Raw genomic sequence first — 24,536 nt, forward strand, 5'->3', positions numbered from 1 at the left:
CCTGTGTTCCCTCTCTTACTAATGAGGAAAGGGATAAATGCTAGCTAGAAGGGCCCTTGTAGGACAAACAGACATATCTGTGAACCTGAGAGTTTCATTTGTTCCCTTTTTTTTTTTTTTCAATGAAGAGCTCTAATTTCCCCAGATTCAATCCCCACTACCCCTCTCTTTTTCTAAGCCCAATGACAATTTTTTTCCTGCTCTCTATTGGATCACAGCTGTGTCTCCTCTTGTTCCAGAGAATGTGGGAGGATGTGACAAGACTGAGGGAGAGAAGCTAGCTTCTGCAGCTTGGGGTAGCGGAGGGGCTTGGGCCTGTGGAATGACCGCCGACTCTGAACTCGCCTTGCTGCTGCTGACCTCAAGTGGGCATGCATGTTGAGCAAGGTTCTCTTCTCCGGGAGGGTCTTGGGGGCAGGGCCACCCAGATCTTCCTTCAGCCCCACAGTAGGTGGATCTTGCTTGGGATTTGCAGAGTCCCCCTTGTTCTCAGGACCATAGCCAGGGTTCGCAGGAGGGGGATTGTTCTGACCGGAGTTAGTCTTAGGGTTGGTCTCAGGCGGCTTTCCTTCATAAGGCTTTGTGTATTCTGAGGCAGGAGGCAGAGTACTGATTCCTCTATTGTCTAGGGAAGAATAATTCTGTGTCCATGGCCTTTGAAGACAGGCTGGGAGGAGGAGCAGGGGCTTCTCCGGGGGACCCGAAGTGGGGTTGGCTTGGTCAGGTTTCCAGGAAGGCAGTTTTTCTCTTGGAGAAGAGTATCCCGTCAATGGCACATCAGAGCCTGTTTCACCTAGGACAGCAAGTAGAGACACAATCAATCAACAAATAAATGAAATGTTAAAATTATAGCTTGTTAGGGCTGGGAGGGACCTCTGTGTTTACCTAATCCAACAGGTTCTTTTTACATGAGGAAAACTGAAGCCTAGAAAAGTGACAAATCACACAACTAATTAGCAGCAGAGTGGGGCCTAGAACCTGGTCTCCTGCCTTCCAAGTCACTGTAAGAGCTGACATTTCTATAGTGCTTTCTTATGACTTAAAAAGACTTTACATACATTCGGTCCTTACCATATACGTAAATATCAGCTAGATTTTAGGGAAGGAGTATTATTCCAACTTCAGAGATTAAAAAAAAATGAGGCCTTGAGGAGGAAGACACCTGTCCAAGATCAAAATCAAAGGTGAAATTTAACACTGGATTTGTAGTCAGAAGACTGGTGGTATGGACTGGTCATTCTACTTATCTGAGCCTCCTGCCTTCTTCATCTTTATAAGGAGGTTATTTGGGGAACATAGAGATACAAAGTGCTGTTTTTGCAGAGCAGACATTCTAATGGGAAAGACAACGTGTAAATAGGTATAAACAAGATATATACAGAGATAGTGGAAGGCAGTGTGATATGGAAACACATAGCATCTTGGGGTGGAGGAACTGAGAGAGAATTCTGACAGGTGACATGATGTGAAACAAAAGGAAGTATCAGAAATGAGGGGGTGGAGTTGAGAGGAAAGAACATTCCAGTTATGGAGACAGCTAGGGCAAAAGTATGGGGACAAGGGATGGAGAGTTGTGTGGGAGGAATTGCCAGAACAGTCAGGGAGGTGTAAGGACTGGAAAAGGAAGGCTTGAAATGTCAACAAGAGGATTTTCTATTTTATTCTGAAGGTAATAGGAAGTCACCAGCAGCTTATGTTGCAGAGAGGATGATATGGTCAAACTTCAGAAAAATCACATTGGTGACCTGGGCAGGGAATAGGTTGGAGATGGGGAACAAAAGGTAGGGAGATACTTTCTGAATCCAATTCTCCCTGTGCAACAAGAGAACTGTTCGGTTCTGCAAACATATATTGTATCTAGGATATACTGTGACATATCTAACATATATAGGACTGCTTGTCATCTGGGGGAGAGGGTGAAGGGAGGGAGGGGAAAAGTCAGAACAGAAGTGAGTGCAAGGGATAATGTTATAAAAAATTACCCAGGCATTCTGTCAATAAAAAGTTATTTCAAAAAAAAAAAAAAAAAAAGATAGGGAGACCAGTTAGAAGGTTCACCAGACAAGAGGCGGTGAGAGGTGCCGGGTGGCTAAGGAGTGGAGAGAAGGGGGTGTCCAGGAGAAAGTCAAGGTCATGTGATTAAGGGCCTTTAGTGAGACAGAGTGAGGGCTTCAAGATGACCCAATGGTCCAGGTCTGAGTCAAGAAGGCACCCTTAAGAGTGACAGGGAAGCTTAGAAAGGGGGAAAGTTTCAGGAGAGATAATGATTTCCATTTTACACAGATTGGTATCTACGTATGACTGGAGCTCAGATCAGAGTAGGGACAGATATATAGATCTGGAATTAGGTGCATAGTGCGGACAGCAGACCGGGGAATCCAGGAGCTTGCCCCATGAGATAGTGAGGAGGGAAAAGATGAGGGGTCTCAGGACAGAGCCTCGGGAAGCGCCCACAGAGAAGAGGTTTGACACACATGATTCTTCACTGTCTATCCCTCCTCTATATTTGCTGCCTCCTTTTAAAAATATGAGCTCCTTGCGAATAGAACGATATTCACAGCACTTAACGTAGAGACTGGCATGTGGTAAACACTAAATAAACACTTTTTATTCATTTATTCTGACTGAATATCCTTTTTAGCACTTCCTTCCTTGGAAGGCCCTCCTTATAGAAAGGGACTATAGCTCAGAAGGGCACCTCTTCTCAAATTTTTGTTCAAAAGCTTTATGGTGTCCAAACTGACCTCTTTGAAGTTAACTAAGGAAGATATCTATTGACTAAGATTTTAGCATTCCTCTTGAGCTGTCTTTTACCTGTGCAAATTATTTTTATTAAGTGCTGGGGTGGGGTGCTACAACTTATTCATCCTTATACTCTGGGCCTGGCACAGTGCCTTGTATACAGTAGGTACCAAATGAATTCTGTGACAGGGTGGCAGGGTAACTGCTTGGGTGGATGCTCAATTGATGTTTGAACTTCTAGAAACAGTACCATGTACCTTTCCCTTTTATGGCTGATGATTTGCACTTATTATGGGCTCCTGCCCAAGGGTAAAAACAACAACATCTTGATATACAAATAGGGTTCTGACCAGAAAGCTTCTGACCTAGAGTAGAACCCTGGGAAATTGGGGGTTGGGGTGTGGTGGGTGGTGTGCAGGAGGAAAGGAGCCAGCCCTTCATCCTATGGCTTTTGCCCTGAAGTTAAAATTCTCTTGGTTCTACTTAGCCCTTAATTCTCTTCAAAGGTATGTGCTCAGAAAGCAAGACGACCTCACCTAATCAGGTTGAAACTTGCAAGTATCACCCTGCAAAAGGGAGGTTTTATGGGGAGAGGGAGAAGCAATTATGTCTTGCTTGGAAATGGGCTACTTGGCTGCCAGATAGTCGGGGAGTGGGGGGGAGGGGAGGAGGGGGAAAGCCATCCAATTCTGGGAGAAGAAGTGGGCCAAAAGCTAATCAGGGCCAGCAGCAAAATGCTTCTTGTGAAAAAGAGGGAGACCCCATCACACCATTGCCTGATCACCCAGGACAGAAAAGCTTGAAAAAGGTGATTTTTCCATTGTTTACCAACTGTTTCCAATTCCAGGCTACTACTAATGGAAAAGGCCCAGCTTTTTTTATAGAAATCACCTAAATTGGCCTGATAATAACCAGTGAACTCTCCAAAAGGGAGGAGAGAACTAGCTGAGACTGATTATTTACTTCACAGTCCCCTTCGTCAAACTATAGGAGAGGAGAGAAAAAATCATCTTGTTTCTGTTTCAGTTTCTTTACAAACCGACATGAACTTAACCAGAATCAGAATTTTACCATCCCTTGGGGAAAGATTTTATTTGATGTTTAAATTCAGCAAGAGTTTTTAAATCAAAGATTCTTAACTTTTTCTTTTCTTTTTTTGCATCATGGAGCCCTTCAACTCCAGTGAAAACTATGAACCCCGTCTCAGAAAAATGCCTTCAAATGTATAAAATAAAATGCAGACCATTACAAAGGAAACAAATTATATTAAAATCCAATTTCCAAAATATATGTATTTTTAAAAGTCTAGCACTTGCTATCTGTGTCACGAGTAATAATTAAATTTCCTCTTTCTCCAAATCTAAAACTTTTTATTAAAAATGCTATTCCTTGGAGTTGCCTCCTGAAAATATGAGGTTTTTCCATATTTCTAGACCCACCTCAATGGTCTTGGCAAGAGAAACCAAGACCAACATTTAAGGCAGGGAGAATTTGGCTTCAATGCCAACATTGATAAACAAAGTACAAATAGTACAGCAGGAGAACTCAAGAGTATTGACGTTTTCCTTGTAGTTTTCTGTTTTGTTTTTCATTTCTTACTTATTTACCTACCTATTTCTTTATTTCATTCATTCATTCATTGATTAATTTGTTAATTTTTTAATTGTCACTGGTTAGGAAGAAAGTAGGTTTAACTAAACTGGAAGTGAGAAACTTACGACTTCCAGCTCTTTCATTTCATCCTGCCTCAGTCCCATTCTTTTTTTACAGGACTATTCCCTGCTGCTTCACAGATTGATACTTTCTTGTATCATTTCTCAGGGACTGGGAAAAGAAAGAAAAATACAATATGTAGCTGTAAGTGTCCTTATAATTTTTAAAGCGTTTTTCTTTAATTTCTAAGCATGAAAAATCAGCCCAGTGCCGGTTTCTTGTACAAGTTCTGAGGGGGTACAACCTCTAAGGTTGGAGTTGGGAGACACCTGACACTGGTTTCTATCCACTCTTCTTAGGGCAACTGACCTAAAGGTTCATTAGTTCATGGCTCTAGGCTTAGCCTTCCTAAATGGTGATGTCCTACTGGTATAGAAATCCTAATAAAGCTGCTACAATCCCAAAATAAAGAGCAAGAAATCCCCAAATCCTCTCAAAGCCTCAATCCAACAGAGAGTAGTAAGTGCGCTATTAAGTGCAGTGCACCCTCTGGTTTTCTCCATAGTATTGATTATCTCTGCTTCTCCCTTTTTGGCAAAGGGACACCCAGGAAGCAGAGCCACCCACTTCTGGATGAGGTCACCAGCCATAGCTTAAGAAAGCCATACTTGACTGCTTGGGAATTGTGATTCCTAAGTTTACTAATCCACTTGGGAAACATAATCACATTGGGGTTTCTGATCTTATTGAATTTTATTGTTTTATTCCTTTAGTAAATTAGTAGCTCTTATATCAGAGTTGAATTGGGACCTGCTGTTGCTTACATAAACCCTTCAAATGCCCATAGTATCTTATGCCTTAGATGAAAAAAACAAAAACAAAAACAAAAACAAAAACAAAAACAAAAACCAAGATCCTTTTTTCCCCTTGGAGCCACAACTATCTTTCCTTCCTAATTCCTCATCCTAGCTCATCTCCCTTTACCTTTAGATCTGAAGGCACAGCTCTATCTTAAGGGCTGAAAAGCTTTCAATGAAAAGTCATCAACTATGGCAAAACCTTAGTTTCATTTTAAAACATGTTTTAGTAAAGTTTGCTATCAAAGAAACAAATCATAGGTAGAGCAAATAAAAGTGACATAAATGAGGAAGCATATTTACACAATAATCAGAAAACCACTATCTAAGTGGCACCGGGAAATCTTCAAATCAGTCTGTATCTATGGAATTGACTAAGAAAGGCAGAACCTCCATCAAGGAGGCACCAGGTATGGTTTCTGTAGGAATGAATACAACATGCCTCCATCACCAGCCAAAGTGCAGCTTCAGACCACAAGAGAGAGAAAGAATAAAAGTGGGAAACACAGGGACATTAAGAGAGAAAATTCATCTGAGGAGGAAAGAGATCAAAGTATTGGTTAGGTAATAATAACAGAAGAGATGAGTTTAAAAAAATGAAGATTGCATTAAGAAAAAATTACATATGTGTAGATTCTGGAAGGAAAGACCGAGGCCGCTCCTCTGGACTGTCAGCTAGCAAAAAGGAATCGACTGACTTAGTGCTGAGCCGGATTGGCGTGAGACGTCTGAAGTTGCTGGGAGAGTAGGGAATCTGCACGCGAGCCCTTTGTGATGGCACCACTGTCTCCTCAGAAGACAACCATGGCGGCACCTTTGTAAAGATGCTCTGGTCCTCTTCCGTTGAAAAAACAGGGTTATCAATTCCTAGGAAAGAAGGGCAATGGGAGTTCACGTCAGTGATGGAGAGTCACAGCAGCTGCCAGTCTGCCTGGCAGGGGGTAGGAGCTATGTCGGTCCTGAAGGAAGCACAGTCCGTTGAAGCTGGTTATAGTTAAGTTTAGAATGTGCCTTGTCAACAGCTCTTGATTTATTTGCCTCATGGCAGGTACTCCTTGAAAAGAAAAGGGCCACTTGCAAATAGAGAGATATATTACATTGACTAGATAGATGAATCTTCAGCTCCATATGACATGGACTGAAATCATTCTATGTATAATTCTCTTGACACTTATTGAGCCATATTTTAATGTATCTCTTAAATGGAACTATTTAAAATCAAGGATGATCCAATCCCTAATCTAATTTTATGATTCTCAAATGATCTCAGATAAAATAAGGCTATTTAATAAGAAATTATTCTCTTAATAAGTATAACTATACATTTTATACACATATACATATACACACAAAAATCAAAGCATTGAAATACACAGTCATACATATAGTAAAGAAATACCTACCATAAAAATTTCCTTCTAATGACTCATTATGGCATGGCAATGACCCTAGCTTCTCCATGGCTAGGCCAGTAGAATACAAGTTTTGACAGATTTTATCAAGGTGCCAAGGCCTATGGTGGATTTTGTCATCAAAATACCAGACTAACAAGTTCAGAGACACTCATCACTAGGTTGGTGAATTCTCTGGCCATAACAACTCCTGAAGATCATCTACCGTGCCATAAAAGTGTTGAAATTTGTGCTTGTATATGGAGTGTAAACTCTGATGGACCATCATTTCTTGGGTATCAAAATAGACACATGTACATACATTCACCTACTCCCTGCCTTGCCATGCTTCCCATTCCCATTCCTCCTCATACCATTTACTCTCATTATATCATACCTAATGTTTTTCTCATACTCATGATTTGGGGTTTTCTTTATCATGTGGCCAAGCAACTTAAATTTGAGGCAAGGACATCATTCAAAACATAGCTCCTAAGCAATTTCACTATTTGTAAAGCATTTTGAAAAACAGAGACTGTTTCCAATCTCTGTACTGTAACCTTTTCCATGGGTATTTCTTCCCCTGAGTGATTCCCTTCTCATGGGACGGAAATACCTTTATTTTTCTCCTTACCTGTGGTTGAATCTGTGGCTGTATCTTGAGTAACACTGGCTAGAAATTCAATTCCACCACTCATCTGCTCAGATTCATACTCATTAGTCTCTTCAGGGTCTGAAAATTCCAGTTCTAAAGGAAGGAAAAAAAAATACAAAACTATGGACAAAATTTTGCATTCCAGAAACATAGGATCATGAAGCTGGTAGCGATTCAGGACAATATTCAGAGGCAAATACCACTTCCCAAGGAAAGTTTGTGCATCTTGAGTCCCCATCCTAGAGATTAATAACTATTACACACTCATGTTCCAGAAACAATCTTAACCAGAGTGGTTTCCAAAGGTAACAATCAGTGAGTCATATGGTAACATTGAACAGGGACAGGAACTGGCTTTGGATTGAGGATTGAATAAGAGACAAAAAAGAACTCCAACGATCTTTTCTCAAACACCATCTACTTATTCTGTGGGTCCCTATCTGTCTATATTTTGGATGTTTGGGGAAGGTCAGAGTTGAGAAATCTTAGGGGAAAAAAGAGATTAGGAAAACAGAGGAGACTATAACATGAAAAAAGGGAATAACTGAAACATTCTGTATCTGCTGAGAAGTGGAAGAACACCATTACTTCTGTGCTTCAAGGGTCCATGGTCTCAAGGGTACTTCTTTGACCAATGGGGATTGTGACTCTAATATTAGGCGATGCTTTATGGGTTGCAGTAGCCACCACCCAGTGGCCAATCTTTTGATAACGAGACTTTCTGAGTAGAAGTGGATTCCTGGAAGACAGACATTGTTTTCAGTCTTGTATGAGAATCACTGTTCTGCTGGAGATGGCCTTTAAGAATCTAGAGTCCCCTCCAAGCCACAGGTAGCCACCAGGGCAGAATCCAAGGGGAGATTAGCATTAAAGAAGGAAAACACTGCTCCTTGCTTTTCCTGGTTCTCATTCTTGTAAGCCTACAGATCTTCCAGCCCAGGGATGATGAGGTTGGGGTATGAGCTGGATTTGGAAGGATTTGCACATGGCTCCTGGGTCCACCCTACCATGCCCCCAGCTCCCTATCTTATCAGTCCTGAGAACTTAGGAGGAACCTGTTCATGTTAGAGTTAGGGAAAGTTTTGTTATGGACTCTGGTATCCCTCATGGGGAAATGTACAAGGGAGCTGGTTTGCTTGCTGAGAGAGGGAGCCTCTCAAGCAGCATTGTCCTCTTCCTGTCCCATCTCCTTTCTCACATCTGGCAGTGGGTGGATCTGCCAAAAACAGTCATAGATTTTGAATAAAGGACAATGTAATCAATTAAACAATTACCTTTCTCTTTAAAAGCAAAATCATGAGTTGGGCTTTCCATTGGTATTTTTCCATTTGGTATGCTACTGTTTCTCTGTAAAACAAAAATGGATGAACAGTTCAGAGTTTATCAGAGACATCCCTGTTGCTTCAGTAAACCACTGCACTAAATGCATAGAACTTTGTTATAAGCATGGAGGTTTTCTTCAAGTTTTATGGCTTCTAAGCACTTTAGATATGTTATAAGATTGATCTTGACAACAATCAAAAGATGATCATAGTAATAATAACAATAGTAACTAACATGTGTATGGCACTTTAAAGTTTTCATGTGCAATCTCATTTGATCCTTGCAACCATTCTATGAGGTAAACTCTATAAATATTAGTGTTTCCACTTTACAAATGATGTAATGGGAAGCTCAGAGAGGTTAAACACCTTGCTCATGGCCACATAGCTGGTAAGTGTTGGGGGTAGGATTCAAAGCCAGACCTTCCACGCTCCACGTTCAGCATTCTTTCAACTTTGTCAACCTGCATCTCATTCCAGTGTTCTCTTCAGGGTCCATGCCAAGTGACTGCCCGCCTGAGGTGAAACTACTTTATTAATTAACTAAATTATTATAAGTAACTAACTAACTTCAGTAACTAAATTCCCTTGAATGGGGTCCAAGATACAACCACCTCCTAATGAATTGTTTTCAGGAAACAGTATGAAAGTGCTATCCCCACATACCCCATGTGTATTTTGCCTTGAACATGGTCCTAGATATAGCTATGTTCCTTACCCTCTTTTGGCCACGTTCTCTCTTGTAGAGTTTGGCAGTCTTTTTGGTTTGGTTTATTCCAAGTTTGGTAGATTTAAAAGACTCTAAGCGCTTCCTCATTGTTCTATGGAAAATTTCTTTGTCTTGTTTTTCATCTTCATTTGACGTTAACTCATGCCGGCTGTAGAGATGTTTGTACTACAGAAAGCAAAGGGAAACAAATAAAGCAATAAAGGAACAGGTAATTAAGCTGCACTCAAGTCATGCACACGGCTTGGAGAGCTTTGGATTACTTATGAACCCGAAGGTACTTCATGGGTTTAACTAAATTCTCCCCAACAATCAACACTAGAGCTTTCATTCCTCATCACCTCTGATCTGCTGTCTACTCAGAGCCCTTCAATAATTCTACTCTGGAGATGAGGACCTTTAGTTTTGTAATTTATTATTTCAGGGAGGAAAAAAAAAAGCAAAACTGTTGTGCTTGATGGAATACTGTACTATCTCATTGATTTTTTTTTTTTTTTTTTTTTTGCTGAGGCAATTGAGATTAAGTGACTTGCCCAGGGTCACACAGCCAGGAAGTGTTAAGTGTCTGAGATCAGATTTGAACTCAGGTCCTCCTGACTTCACTCATTGACTTTTGCACAAGCAAAAGAATGACATAGCAAAACCCAGGAACTTTTTTTTAGAGGCCAATCATTGGTCCTCACAAATCATTCATTCTTTGGACCTTCCCAACCCAATTTAGAAGAAGGCCCACAGATGCTAAATCATGTGCTCAGTTCTTGCCAGTGTGGCTGCAGAAAGGAAGCAGGGTTTTAATAAAGCAAAATCCTCTTCTTGCTCATGGGGTCACCTATGCTGGACAGTGATGGCAAAGTGAGCTCACCAGCTCTTTTCCTGACAGTTCCCAATCCCCTCCTAGCTCATTCTACCTGCTTTGGGGTAGAGTGAGAAAGGGGGAATTTAGATTCTAGGTATGTTCATTGAAGTCCCATTTGCAGATATGTTGGAAGGGGAAGGGAAGGTACACCTTGATGTCAGCTTGCTCCCTGGTTTGAGAGGAGTTATGCTGAATAGTCTTATTAATTTGTTTGTCTTTAGCTTATCAAAGAAGTCCAAAGTATCAACACTAATAAAAACTCTGGTAATGGCATGTACAGTAACCATTTACCTCTTGTCTGGGTTTATAGAGGTACTGTTGCAAAGTATGGTGAGTGACAGTGTCTTCTGTATCCCGAATACTCTTTCTCCTCTGCTCCAAAGCCTGCATGTCTAGGCAAACAGTGCTGACATTTTCTCTCCTGAAATAGGAAAGAAAGAAACAAAATGTATCATTTCTCAACTACAAATAAGTATGACTGCCACAATCTAAGGAACATGACTGTGCCAGGGCCTAAGTCACAATTCTTTCAGATCAAGCTATGTTCCTTCTTAATTCTTGGGCAGAAAAATGCTGCAACTGACTCCTTTTACCAAGTCAGTCCCTAGGCCTAGTTTCTCCACTTAGAAAAGGAAAGGAAAGGGTCATTGTCTCCAGTTCTTTCTGGCTTTAATATAACATGCTCCAGGAGCAGTAAATGCTTCTGATGATGAATTCAGACACTTCCACTGCTGTCTTTGACACTTGCCTCCTAAATGATCTTGTTTTACTTTATTATCTTGTAGTAATGGGAAGACAAATACAGTTTGACTTGATTGACCAATAAAACAAAGTTTTGCATAAAAGGAAGGAGATAGGACTGATGAAGCTTTTCCCCTATTTCCCTTCTTCCCTTTTCCAGAAACATGATGCAATTCCTTAGCCCATGACTAAACATGTGATGGAGGCACTCACTGATCTATCTACTGAGAGTGGTTATTATCACAGGTTCCAAAAGAGCATTAGTCACCAAGGGACAAGGACTCTTTCCTATTTGGGGTCACTCACAAAGTTAGGGAGAGGTATGGGAGAGAACAGGCATGGGATGCTCCTGTCATATACATTCACAGTTCCTTCTACATATGTGCACAGACACTCATCTATTTGACATATTTTCTACTGAAGGAAAATCCAATGAATGAAATACTTACAATAAATAAGAGACTGAGGCTTCTACGGTAGATGGACGAGGGGTGCTGAAGTCCACATTGACAATGTTGTCAGTACTGGGTGAACGGATAAATGCCAGAGACCCTCTTCTCTCTCCCTGTTATGGATATGGAGAAATATTTCATGTTAGTTAAACTGAGCAGTGTCTAATATTGATTATGGGATTGGAAATCAGCCTTGATTCCTCATTAATGAGGACCAATGATTTATAAGCTCACTACTCTCTCCTTTCAGCCTACCCAATCATCCTTCTGGGAGTGAAAGGCTAATCTAATAAAAGTCCTGAATGACAGGTACAGCATATCTGTAAGTCCAAAGAAGAAATGAATCTTCCTGCCATACAATTTCCAGCTTCCAGGATGGGAATCAGTATGGAAATAGCTTGGAATTCTGGCTAGGAGTCATGGGGATGAGATCCAGTACCAATGCTTCCTCAATTATTGTGTGGCTAGGTAAAAGTCACCATGTCCCAGCTGCTTCCTTTAAAGTGTGGATAAAATTTCTTATTACAACTTGCTTCATGGAGTTGTGAGGGAAAAGCTTCATCAACCTTAAAATTCTATATATTATTATTGTATCAAAGTGGAAATAATGGTTAGAAGATGCAGTAAGGCAGATTCTAGCTTGGTTTGAAGAAAGGGCTCCCTAACAATGAAAATGATCAAGAAACAGGGTGAGCTGCCCCATGGACAATGGCTATTCCTCTCTCCCCCCAAGGCCTTCAAGAAGAACTGGATAATCACTTGTTGGAGAGATAGATGGGATTCTTGGTCAGGGGTGAACCAAACTCTGAGATTCTTTCATTCTTTGACTGACTTTTCATCTGGGGAAGTTGACATTCGAAGTATTTCAGGTGGATCAGAGAAAACCAACAGTATTGACACAGAAAGTGTGTGTGTGTGTGTGTGTGTGTGTGTGTGTGTGTGTGTGTATGTGTGTGTGTGAGAGAGAGAGAGAGAGAGAGAGAGACAGACAGACAGACAGAGAGAGCTAAACTAATACAGAAGCTGTATTATATTTCAAAGTGTTTAAGATTCTTAAACAGGCTGCTTGAACTAACCAGCTAGACAGTTAATAATTATCTATAGAAAGAAACTGGGGGGAGCGGGGAAAGTCCAAGTTCATTTTAAGTTCTTAAAAAAATATTATTGAGTATATTGTATTGTCTTTGGTATTAAATGTACATTTAAAATATATATTAAATGCCACCTCTCATTTACAACTAGAACTATACTATCAAGTTATATGAGCAAATCTTGGCTTCTTCACAAAGTTTCTCTTAAATATTTAATAGCTATTCATAAGACCATCAAAAGGAAAGTGGGGTTAGAGTTTGGTAGACTGAGTTGGGATACAAAAAGGAGAAAGGTAATGTTATGTGCTCATATTGCCCAAGTTTTGATGGTTTTGTTCTTATGGATTCAGGCTAAAATGACCATTAAGGGCTACACACAAAAGGAAAAGAAGTCACAAAAATGCACTTTCATGGAGATGTGGAAGGTGAGGAGTACAGACTAAATATCTTTGCCTTGGTGATGGGTGAAAGTTTTTGTGCAGTGCTGACTGTAGGAGCCTTAGATATTTTTTAGTACTATCTAGCAACTACCTTCCCCTCCCCTCTTGGCAGCCGCTCTCCAGGACAAAACACGATTCCATAGACTTGAATTCTTGCTCAGAAACATAATTCCCACAGATTGGTTCATAAATCTCTTTAGGTTTCCAACAGCAGCTCCATACTCATGCTGCTTTATTAAAAAAAAATATTTGTATTAGGGACCACAGTCACAAGAGTGCAGGACATATTCAAGAGCCAACAGGCATCTTAGAAATCATCTTATCCACCTCTCCCGCTTTTGAAAAGGAATCTTTGAATGACTTGCCTAACATGCCATGGGTAGGAAGTGGTAATTAAAACTTGAGTCCGCCCTCTGGCCCCAGATCTAGTGCCCTTTCTATTATGCTTTACTTGCTGCCAGCCACTTCCCACTGTGAGTAAAGGGCACCCAGGACCAAGGCTCCGTGCTGTGGGGCATGTTTTTCACTGGAAGATAACCACAGTCATTGTAAAGGAACAGCATCGGCTTTGATCCTTAATAATTGTGACCTTTGATAGTGCAGAGTGTTCCTGAGGATTCTCATAATCTGAGAGCCACGTGAGCCCTGGAGGAAGAGCAGGGATTTAATAGCACCCAGTGCCATGTGGTAGGATTTACTGTCCTCTTTTGAGATTAATCTGAGTGGGTCACAAGTTTCACAAAAGGGCATATGATGACCAGAATTTATTATCTTTTCCATGGTGTTAATTTTAGTACCTTTTAACAGGTAGATAAAGAGTGTGATAGTGAACACCAAAGATGTTAAGGAGAATGCCTGGCATTCCACTCAAAATAATTCTGTTAATATTCCCTCACTTTTTAGGGTTATTTAGAGTTTTTGAATCACTTTTAAGAACATTATCTTATCTGAGCCTCATGACCACACCATGAAATGGATAGCAATGGCACCTCAGACTTGCATAATGGTTTAAAAAGTGTTTTCCTTTCAGCAACTTTTTTTTCTTCAGAAACTATTTTAATTTGTATATTGTTTGCCTCTGTTTCCTCACCAGTAAAATGTGGATAATAACATCATCCTACCTCCCAGGGTTTTTGTGAAGACCCAATAAGGTAATATTTGTAAAGACTTAGCACAGTGTCTGGCACATTATAGGCTATATAAATATTGGCTATTATTGTTATTATTATTTTAATGTGTGCTTTTTATGGTGTCATCATTTACACCTCCCATTGCCTACCTTCCATTTGTCCAGCTTTGTAATTGGGAAATGTTTTTCTTTTTAATCTTTAAAAAAAATTTAAAATAGTATTTTATCCCCCTCCCCCATTACATTAAAGTAGTTTTTTTAATATTTTTTTTTTTATGTTTTGAGTCCCAAATTCTACCCTTCTTTTCTTTTTAATTTAATACCACCTGGAATGGCCATTATTCTCTTACTTTTTTCCTTTTCTTCCTGCTCCATGCAACAAGAAAAAAGAAGAGTTCTTTTAAAGAGAATCAGTGACTGAGTTGTTGGCATTTCCTCTGCACTGCATGTGTGGAATTTTGCTAGTTGTGTTTGGCCACATTTGGAAAGTAGTACTCTACACAATGACAATGATTCCCCTGAGCTTTGGGGATTTCAATGCAGTGAGAAAGTTTTAATGATATTGCTCCCTATAAAGTTAGTTTGTCTTGTCTCATCCAGCACATGGTAGACTGATAATCTGGTATTGTTGGCATTACTCTTAAAGGAAGAATAGAAGTTGTAAAGTTCCTGGAAAATTTGCTTTCCTGTCTGTCTCTTCCTTGCATTAAATCAGAAATCATTGCCATGAAAGGGACTCTTTCAATTCACCATCAATCAGTGCAAATAATGATTCCATCACCACCTATTGTTCTTCAAAAATGAGTTGGTGTATTTCCAGTTAAAGGGCAAGTATTAACCTAAAGAGTACTTTAGGAACTAAGATTCAGAAGACTCAAAGTAAGACAATTACTAAGTATTCTCCATGCTGCTTAGATGGATATTGATAAATAAAAAAGGCAAATTTGATATAAATTCAGTGAAACCACTCACTAATATCTCATTTTTTCTAGACTTTATAATCGCTTGATAGGTTTCTTTCTCTGAAAAGTGAGGGAGGCTGATCTAGATTCTATAATAAGGACTTTTTTCAGCTCTAAATCCTTTCACTATAACTTTCTATTTATGATTTCCATGAAAAAAAGAATTGGGAATCAGTAATATAAATAAGACAGCAAGGAAAATGTCTACCTTGCTTAAGAGTTTATAAGCCCTTTAGAAGGATACCAATAAATGTGCCCATTAGGAAGTAGGATCTCTATCAGCTTAATACTTTATTAGAGACAGGACAAGACATGGGTCATTGATACAAGGAACTCCATGGTGAGGAAACTCCTTTTACCAAGTGCAGGTTGACATGTTTGTAGCAATTTACAGTTTTACAAAGCTGCTGGAACAGTGAGAGGTTAAGTCATTTGTCCAGGATCTCACACAGTCAGTTCTGTCAAAAGCAGGGTGATCTGTGTTTAGATTTTCCTGGCTTTGAAGAAATGCCACTATCTACTATTGTAAAAAAAGAATTTTAGAATATTTGAAAAAATGCATTTTTTTCCAGATTATATAGCAATTTCATTTAAACCAGTTTTCAATAAATTAGACTAAAGTTTCAGTGAGTATTAACCACATTTATACATGTCCTATGGACTACATATTAGAGATATATACAGCTACTTGTTAGTATATGACACTTTGGGCCTGTCAAACAGAATGTTGTTAAACCAACAAAAATACGTTTATAAATTGTTCTATAAATTGCGGTGTTATAAGGTCACATGGTCATTAAAGGTATGCTTATTTTCCAGGAGAAAGCCCAAAGTAACCTCTTATATTATGGCTTATTTTTGGAGTCACCCTTAATTATAAACCTCCAAGTAAATAGATCATATCTGTCCTAAAAGTCACCATTTCATTTCCACTCCCATTTCCAACAATGTAGTCACTGTACATCCTCATTGCCTCATACCTAGGCTACTGTGGTCTTCTGAATAGCTCTGTCTGTCTGTCTCCCCCTTCCCCCTGCTCCCTTCCCAGTCTCTCTCTCTCTTTCTATCTCTCTCTCTCTGTTCTCCTCTCTCCTTTTTTCTCTCTCTTCCCCTCCTCACTCCCTCTTTCTTTGGAGTCTTCCAAGCTCTTGATATATGGATGTTATCCTGCAACTAGTTTTCTGTTCCTTCCATATAAAGGAGAACTTACCCCTTGCCCTAGAATGATGAAACAATGTTGCCTATGTGGCTTTATTGGTTTTAACCCTGTCTGGTGCAATTCCAGATGATCTAGGTAATCAGAGAAATGATTTTTTTTTGGTCCTTGGATCATATCTTTCACTAACAAACACAAAATGACTTTCAAATAGGGCCAAATAATCAAAGGAGTAAAGAGTTCAGGGTATATATATCATGTATGATGGTCATGAGAATGTTCTTTTACTTCATGGTGCTGGGCTATAATTAGAGCTGGATTCATTTATTTATGTTCTCTTCACTTGCCCCATTTGGCAAAATGTTCATGCTATTGCTGGGTTCATTCCAAAGATAGCAACTTATAAGTTTTATTTTTGATAAATATAAATGTACTGAAAGTGAAAAGAGGCTTGTGAGAATATACAAATAGATACAATTATTCCCCCAAAATTAATCAATAAATGAACACTTTTCATTTTGCTGAAGTCAAGAAGGCTGTTAGTTAAGGAGACAGCACATATGATAGGAGAGTTGGCAAAACAGAGAGTGATATATAATAATAATAATAATAATAATAATAATAATAATAATAATAATAATACATATCTATATATACATACACATAAAAGTATTATAAAATGCTACATGATGATAAAAAATTCTATAAGGTGCTATTTGCAAAGGAATATCTTCAGCCAGAGAAGTTGCCATGATTTGGATTATGTCTTTCCTGTCTAATAGCCTAAACTCAAAAGCTCTAACCTCTCTTTTATAGAGAAGGGAAGACTTCTTTCCATTGGTCTCAGAGAATAGGACAGAGTCATATGTAAATTGCAGAGAGGGAGATAATGGCTCAATAAAAGGAAATACTTCTTGAAAACAGAAGTTGTCCCCAAGTGGACTCAGAGATTTGTTTCAGGAATTGATGGTTCATAAGTTATGGGAGGTCTTATTGGAAAGAGTGAATATCTATGTGTCAAAGAAATTGTAGAAGCAAGTGCTATTCAGGTACAAATTGGTCTAGATAGCAGCCAACGGCCTTTTCAGCTTTGTGTTCTTTTATTTGTCTATCAATCATCTCCTATTTTCCAGGATACTTTGATTTCCCAGCTCTCCTGAGCAAGGAATGTAGTCTCCTCTTAGTTTTCCATGACACAGATTAGTCTTTAAAAAAAATTTTTTTTTACAAGTAACTAAGGGAAAGAATATAAAACAAAACAACCCTAGATTACAGAATAAATGAATTATAGAATAAAGATGACATTCTATGATATTCTTAATCTAGCCATAGAGACTGAAATAGCTTTCTAAAAGCATACTTTTCTTAACTAGTATTTAGACCTGGATTTGCTTGTCCTGTAGCTAGCTGCCCTCCCTTCTATGCAAAAGGCCAGATTGAAAAGCTTCTAGATCAGCTTTTTTTCTTTTTTCTTTTCTTTACATCCATTAAGCTTCCTGCTCTCTACCTATGTGCAAGGCTGGGGAAGGAGATAGTACCTGCATAGAATTAAGTATTTGTACCCATTCCAGTGCAGCTATTAATTCTCATGACTACTTTATTCACAAATATGAAGAAACTGCTGTTGCTAGAAAATGGCTACCTGAATGAAGCCCCTCACTCTGTTAATTTGGTCTTAAATTGTGTTTAACTCTTTACGACACCATTTAGGACTTTCTTGGTAAAGATACTGGAGTGGTTTGTCATTTTCTTCTCAGTTCATTTTACAGATGAAGAAACTGAGGCAAGTAGGATTAAATGTCTTACTCAGGGTCCCACAGCTGGTGTCTGAGGCTAGACCTGAACTCTGAATTTGATGAGTCTCTCCTGATTCCAGGCCTCACACTCTGTCCACTATAACACCCAGTTCCCTGGCAGTGTTATGATCCTCTATAAATAATAATATAGTAATAATATTAAATTTACACCAATAGGAAGAGAAATGTCATTTCATCATACTATCATTAGTAAATTAAGAGCATAACAAATCTTCTGATTCTTAGGGTTTAACATTGAGTCCCAAAGTTGAAGTTGTAAGCACAAGAATAAAAATAAATAGGTGCTTATGGTAAGATAATACAGTGTATATGAGAAAAACTGAGGGAAGAAGACATTCTGGGCTGAGACTATGGCATTGGAAAGGTAGGAATAAGCACAGTATGTGAGATGTAAGTGTCCACAGTATAGGTATGTGATCCCCAGATCACATGCCCAGATACTGATAATGCCAGAAATTAATAGGATAGTTAGGGACAGAACATACCTTGGAAAAGAAAGGTTATAACCCAAGATATGATTTGAAAGGATAAAAAACATGGTAATCAAAGGTCATGCTGATTAAGAGCTTTTTTTCCCCCTATAATGTTAAAGGGAAGTTTAGTTAGTGAAAAAAGGGAGATAATGAAAGATGGTAAGTAGTATGACCTTATAAAATAGCAAAAATTCCTGAAAAGAAAGTGAACCCTGAGAGCTTTATTTGAGACTATTCTAAGTCAGATCATAATGAGTATATATATAGATGCATCAAGAAGGATAAAAGATGGATATAAAATGGAAGAGATCCTCTGGTGTTACTAGAGCAGTCTAATGGTATCAACAATACCCATGGGGATGCATCTTCTAGTCTCTAACAAGACAATACTCAATAATTCACTTATAACTCTTTTTACAAGCCTGTGGGGCAGGGAATGCAAGCATTATTACTCCTACTTACAGATGAAGAAGTCCAGATTTAAAGAAATTAAAGGACTTTCCTCTATAAGTTCAAGCTGAGATATGAACCCACGTCTTTGGACTCTTAAGAGCCCAAAATGCTCTTTTCCATGAAGTGATACTTATTTTCTTTCCATAAGGAAGTGATAAAGGTACTTGGGAAGATGTAGTCAAGAAGAGCTGAGAAAAGTGGCTCTTTTTTTCTCTAAAGAGGCTGAAAAAAATCCATGCTAACGGCACTTGAGAACTTCTTTTCAAAAATTGGAACCTTCTCAAAAAATGGAAAATATCAGAAACAATATTTTTAAACAAAAAGAAAATGACTAAGAAGGTATCAGCAGCTACTGACCTATATATCTGCTTCCCTTTCTCGTATAATGAAATTTTTATGAAAATGATCTATATGCATATACAGCAAAGCTTCTTAAATCATAAGTCATGACTCAGTATGGGCATCTTGTAACTGAATGTGGGGTTCATAAAATTATGAATATTATCAGTAAATGTTTGATTTGTACATCTATTTCACATACCTACATACCCTGGGTCATGTAAAAATTTCTAGGTCAAAAAGGGGTTGTGGACAAAATTTAAGAAACTTTGATCTAGAGGATGCCCTTGATGAAAATATGAGAAGCTGGGCTTTTACAGATTATTTTCTATAGCAACCTGTATCTTTAGACATCAAAGTGATGAGTATAGAAAATAAAATAATATTTTTTATTAATTTTATTGTTTTATAGAAACTTGATTTCCTTCCTTTAGACATGCACATGGTAAATGCTCATGTAGTCATCAGAAGAAGTGGTATAAAAGCATCTCTGAAGAACCTTAGAATTGACTGTGAGACATGGGAAACACTGACTTAGGACCACCCAACATAGCATACTAGAATCAAAGAAGCTGCTATGCTCTATAAGCAAAGCAGAATCATAGAAGCACAAAGGAAGCATGAGCTGTGCAAATTCAGAGCCACTTCCCCTCTAAATGTTCTAACAGACCACTTGTGACCCATCCTATAGCAGTGTGTTCAGAACTTGTATTGGTCTGATCATTCATAGCTGAATATATTATACCCTAACTCCAACATTGTGATGTCACTGATCTTCTTTGAATGTAAAGAAGAACAAACAACAACCACCTCCCTTTCCCTTAGGCTTTTGAAGAAAGTACTTCATAAAACTTACGTGTAGTGTTAGAATCTAAACATTGTGCTTTCAATGTTACTGCGGATGCCAAAAGATTGTTACAGAAATGCTGGAAGATCTGTTCCACTTCATATGTAAAGACCTTCCTAATTAAACTCTCTGCCATGCATAGATTAAAATTATTCAACACTTTGGATATATGTGATAACAGAAGTAACTTTGTTCAACAATCTACTATACACCAATATCAGGCAAGATAACAATATAATAGTTACATTAGTATTATAATAGTTACATTAGTATTAGTTCATACTAATGAAGAAGATGTTATTAACTATCCAAATAGAAAAGAAATTGCCTCTCACTGGTGAGGTTCTCCAGATGTTCCTCTTAATGGACAACATTATGTTGACTGCATTGAGCCTTGGAAAACTATTAAATCTCTTTATGAGATTCAAAAAAAAAAAAAAAAGATAGGCTAATCCACCCCTCATGGAAATACAAAATGATTGAAAAATATTTTTTTGCAAAGATTATGAGACACTGTTGGATAACTCTCCTCCTGAGTTACTTCATCAGTACATATTCCTTGGGAACGTGATGAAAGCTAATAGACTAGACTCAGAATTGAAGGAAATAGGTATATTACATTTGAGAAAGTGAACAGCACTTTCAATTTTTCTAACTTGCTTATTGCCACAAATGCTATTAAAAAAAACGACCCACCCACAAATATTCACTTCATGATACTATACATATGAGTATCATAGAGACCTAAAATCTCAAAAGAGTTAAAATATATGTTACTCAAAGAGTAATGGAAAATCCACAGTGGATATAAGTAGGCTATGATTTATTCCTCAGGTTGAATTGAATACAATTGACTTGAGCAGTCATGTGATAGAAATCATCAATAATGCCTCACATGTTCATGATGTCTTAAGATTTAGGATCTGTTTTCTTCACAATAACCTTGTATTCAAGTATTATTTTCCCCTTAATATAGATGAAGAAACCAAGGCTCTGAAAAGTTAAGTGATTGGCCTGAGATCACACAATTTATTAGATATTAGATCTGGGATTGAAACCAAGATGTCACCTGATGCCAAGTTCAACATTCTTTTTCCTATTACCCCCTACCTCTCAAGAACAGGTATGACAAGAAAAATCAATGAGCTGGTCATGTAGTGAGAAAGAGGGATAAGAGACAAGACAGCCAAATAGTTGCACTGGCATTTATGAAAGGCTCTGTGGGAGATTGATGAAAAGATATGATAAATATGAAACAATAGGAAAAGGCACAGATGAGTTGAAATTTGTGCAAGTAGAGAGAGTACTGCAGGATCACAAAATCTGAGAATTGAAAGAGACTTCAGTGGCCATTTATTCTAAACTATGATGAAAAAATCATGGATCTACTGAAATATCAAAATGGAAACATCCTGAAGTAGTTATAAATATGGTATAAGAGTTAGGCAGAGAGGTTGACCTTAGTATTGGAAGAATTCAATGCTGCTGTGAGAGCTGGAAATGAGTAATGATGACTTATTCAAATTAAGACATACAGAAAAAGAATAGTTAATTCAGCTAAAAGCTTGATTAGGGACTAATGGAGGAAAGATATACTATTTTTTTTTAAATGAAAAGATAAAGGAAGAAAAATCAGCAGTTGTAGAGAGAGATAGTAGAGCTATAAAAAGAAGCTAAAAAAAGAGAGTTTCAAAGAGAAATATGTGTCAATAATGTTAAAGTTGAAAGTAGGTATGGTCTGAAAAGAAACCAGATTTTGGATTCGACCTTAAGGAAGAGTCACTAAGCCCTTCAAAACTACTTTCTGTAGAATGGAGAGGACAGAAACCATATTATGAGGGATTAAGAAGGGATGAAATGAAGAAATGGAAGGAACAAGTATAGACTACTAACCTGAGAACTATTGTTAGAAGGATGAAAATGAATAGGAAGGAGCAAAAGTGTCCTTTTAAGGTTTTTTTTTTTTTTTTTGTATTTTTTAAAGTAGGAGAAACCTGAGCATTTTTGAAGGGAAGGGGAGAGGTGGCTCATTTCCTCTTTGACAAAGTTATTAGACTTATAGAGATAAGGAGAATATTATAGATATAGTTTACCTAAATTTTAGCAAAGTATTTGACAAATTCTGTCATGCAAGATTTTTGCAGAAGTAATAGAAAAAATGTGGGCTATGTGTTAGTATATTTAGGTAGATTCAAAACTGATTGGCTGGCTGGATCTAAAGGGTAGACATTAATAGACTGATGTCATCTAGGCAAAAAGTCTCCAGGGGAGTGTCTCAGATATCTGAGCTTGATCCTGTGCTTTGTGAGAATTTTATCAGTGACCTGAATAAAGTCATAGATAGCATGCTTATTAAGTTTTCATATTATATAAAGCTAAGATGCATAACTCACAGAGAACATAGAAATAAAACAGACATTGAAAAAGTTCCTGATGGGTTACATTATTGGGCTGAATCTAACAAGAATAAATTTAATAGGTATGAATATGGTCTTAAACTTTGTCCCAAAAATTAACCTCATAAATGAAAGATGGGGGAGAGATGTGTGTGCATGTGATATATATCATATACACACACACACACACACACACACACACATACACATATATGTAATATTTTTTTTTACAACTTTAAAAAAGAGATACCACAGATCTCTTAAGCTGGCATTTTTGCTGCTTCCTGTTCATTTGCCCCCTCCAACAACAGTTCTCAAAGGAGTCGTTTATGTTTGCTCCTTCCATGTCTTTGTGATTCGATCCATCTAAATTCCTTGCAATATGGCTAAAAGACTTCGAATGTTAAGCAGGAGAATTTGTGTTTCTCTTAGACTGTGAATGATTGGCAGAAAGAAAGAATGGTTATTCAGAGGACCCGATTATGACTACAGTATTTGATAAGCCACAAAACTCCAGCTTCTGGGATAAGAACTCACTATGTCACGAAACTAGTTGGGAAAATTGCAAAATCATATGTCAGAAACCAAGGCATGAGAGGGAAGGAGAAGGATAGTGAGTTCTGTTTTGGATGTGATGAACTTGAGATGCCCTGTGGAAAATCTAGATAAGAGATATCCAGGTCTGGAGCTCCAGGGAAAAAAGAAGACTCAAGAAGTTATCTGCATAGAAATGGTAACTGAAGCTATGGGAACTGACGAGATCATAGAGTGAAAACAGAAAAGAGGGCCCAGAATAGAGTTGCCATTTTCCAGATACTAGGGAGAGAAGTTATAAGGGCAGTAAGGTCTCTTAGGAGTAAGATAGCATCAGATGCACAGGTGGAAGTATTGGTTTTCAAGATGAAGAACGGTCATCTCTTTCAGTCAAGAGAAAGATGGAATAGATATAGAGAAAGAAATGTTAAAATGAAGATTCAAATGTTGGGAGGCTTCACACCAAATGATTCTGATTTCTTTCAGAAATATAAGAGGCAAGATCATGTAGTAAACATGAGAATTGAGGGCAAGGTATTGGAAACTTCAGGAAAAGGGGAAATTTTTGACATAGATACCTAGTGATTCTTGCAGTAACTAAGTGAGAGACAGTGCTTTGAACTATGAAATGTCAGTCTACATTTAGCGCAGTAACTGGCACATAACAATGTTTATTGATTGTGCTATGATTTATGATGGTCAAATTTTTACCTTTTTGAATTTCCTCTAGCAAAACATGGTGACTCAGGCATAGAAGTGGAGAAGGTGGGCAATGAGCGATCCAGGATGACTTATCAGAAAGACAAAGAATTTAGGTGATAAAGAGAGGAGCTATTACTACAGTCAAAGGCAGATTGATCTGTGAAGCAGGAAAGTCTACCACTCTATCAAGTACATCAGCTACTACTCCCACTCTAAAACAGCCTGTAGGCAGCAGGAGAAAGAAGGAAAAAAAAGCAATAAATGGGAGTACTCAGGGGTTGGGTTGACGTTAGATTGATGCATTAAACTCTGCTGACTGAGCTATTTGTTTTGGAAAGAAAGAAAGAGAGCTATGAGAGACTTCTTTGTGACTAAGAAATGTAGTGTTGGGGAATCTGGTTAACTAAATGGTTATCCCTACATGACTCTTTTTGTTCCCTGTACTTTTGTTTGCTTCCTATACTGATGTTGTCCCTATAAACTGGGCTAAGATGAAAGGGATGTTATCCTAGACATAACCTATACAAAAGATTTCGGCAGTGATGTCCGCACTAAAAGGGCAGCAGTAACTTTGTCCTTGACAGTGTCTTCTCTTCCCCATACTTGCATCAAAAGGAACGAGACTCAATGAGCACCCTGAAAGTGAGGATGCAGCTTTCCAGGACTCAGGAAAAAAGCTGCCTGATCTTCCTGAGCCTCAATTCCCATGACTAGAATTGAATGCTGATGTTCCTTTCATTTCTATAAACCTATGACTATGGAAAGAATTGATCTTGGTATTAGGGATTGGAATTGAGTTTA

The 24,536-nt window shown here is 38.2% G+C and overlaps 1 protein-coding gene across 1 annotated transcript in view; it reads right to left on the reverse strand.

Moving 5' to 3' along the window:
• Positions 1–5,871: 5,871 nt before the first annotated feature.
• The window catches only part of SLC9A3 (solute carrier family 9 member A3), a 128,992-nt gene continuing 110,327 nt past the window's right edge, over positions 5,872–24,536 (reverse strand). The window contains exons 11-16 of the mRNA XM_051969787.1: positions 11,394–11,509; positions 10,495–10,624; positions 9,339–9,515; positions 8,573–8,645; positions 7,278–7,391; positions 5,872–6,119 (exon numbers count right to left, since the gene is read on the reverse strand). Coding sequence (XP_051825747.1) covers positions 5,872–6,119; positions 7,278–7,391; positions 8,573–8,645; positions 9,339–9,515; positions 10,495–10,624; positions 11,394–11,509 — 858 coding nt within the window. The remainder of the gene's footprint in view (positions 6,120–7,277; positions 7,392–8,572; positions 8,646–9,338; positions 9,516–10,494; positions 10,625–11,393; positions 11,510–24,536) is intronic.

This window comes from Antechinus flavipes, chromosome 1, assembly GCF_016432865.1.
Source record: "Antechinus flavipes isolate AdamAnt ecotype Samford, QLD, Australia chromosome 1, AdamAnt_v2, whole genome shotgun sequence".
NCBI lineage: Eukaryota > Metazoa > Chordata > Mammalia > Dasyuromorphia > Dasyuridae > Antechinus > Antechinus flavipes.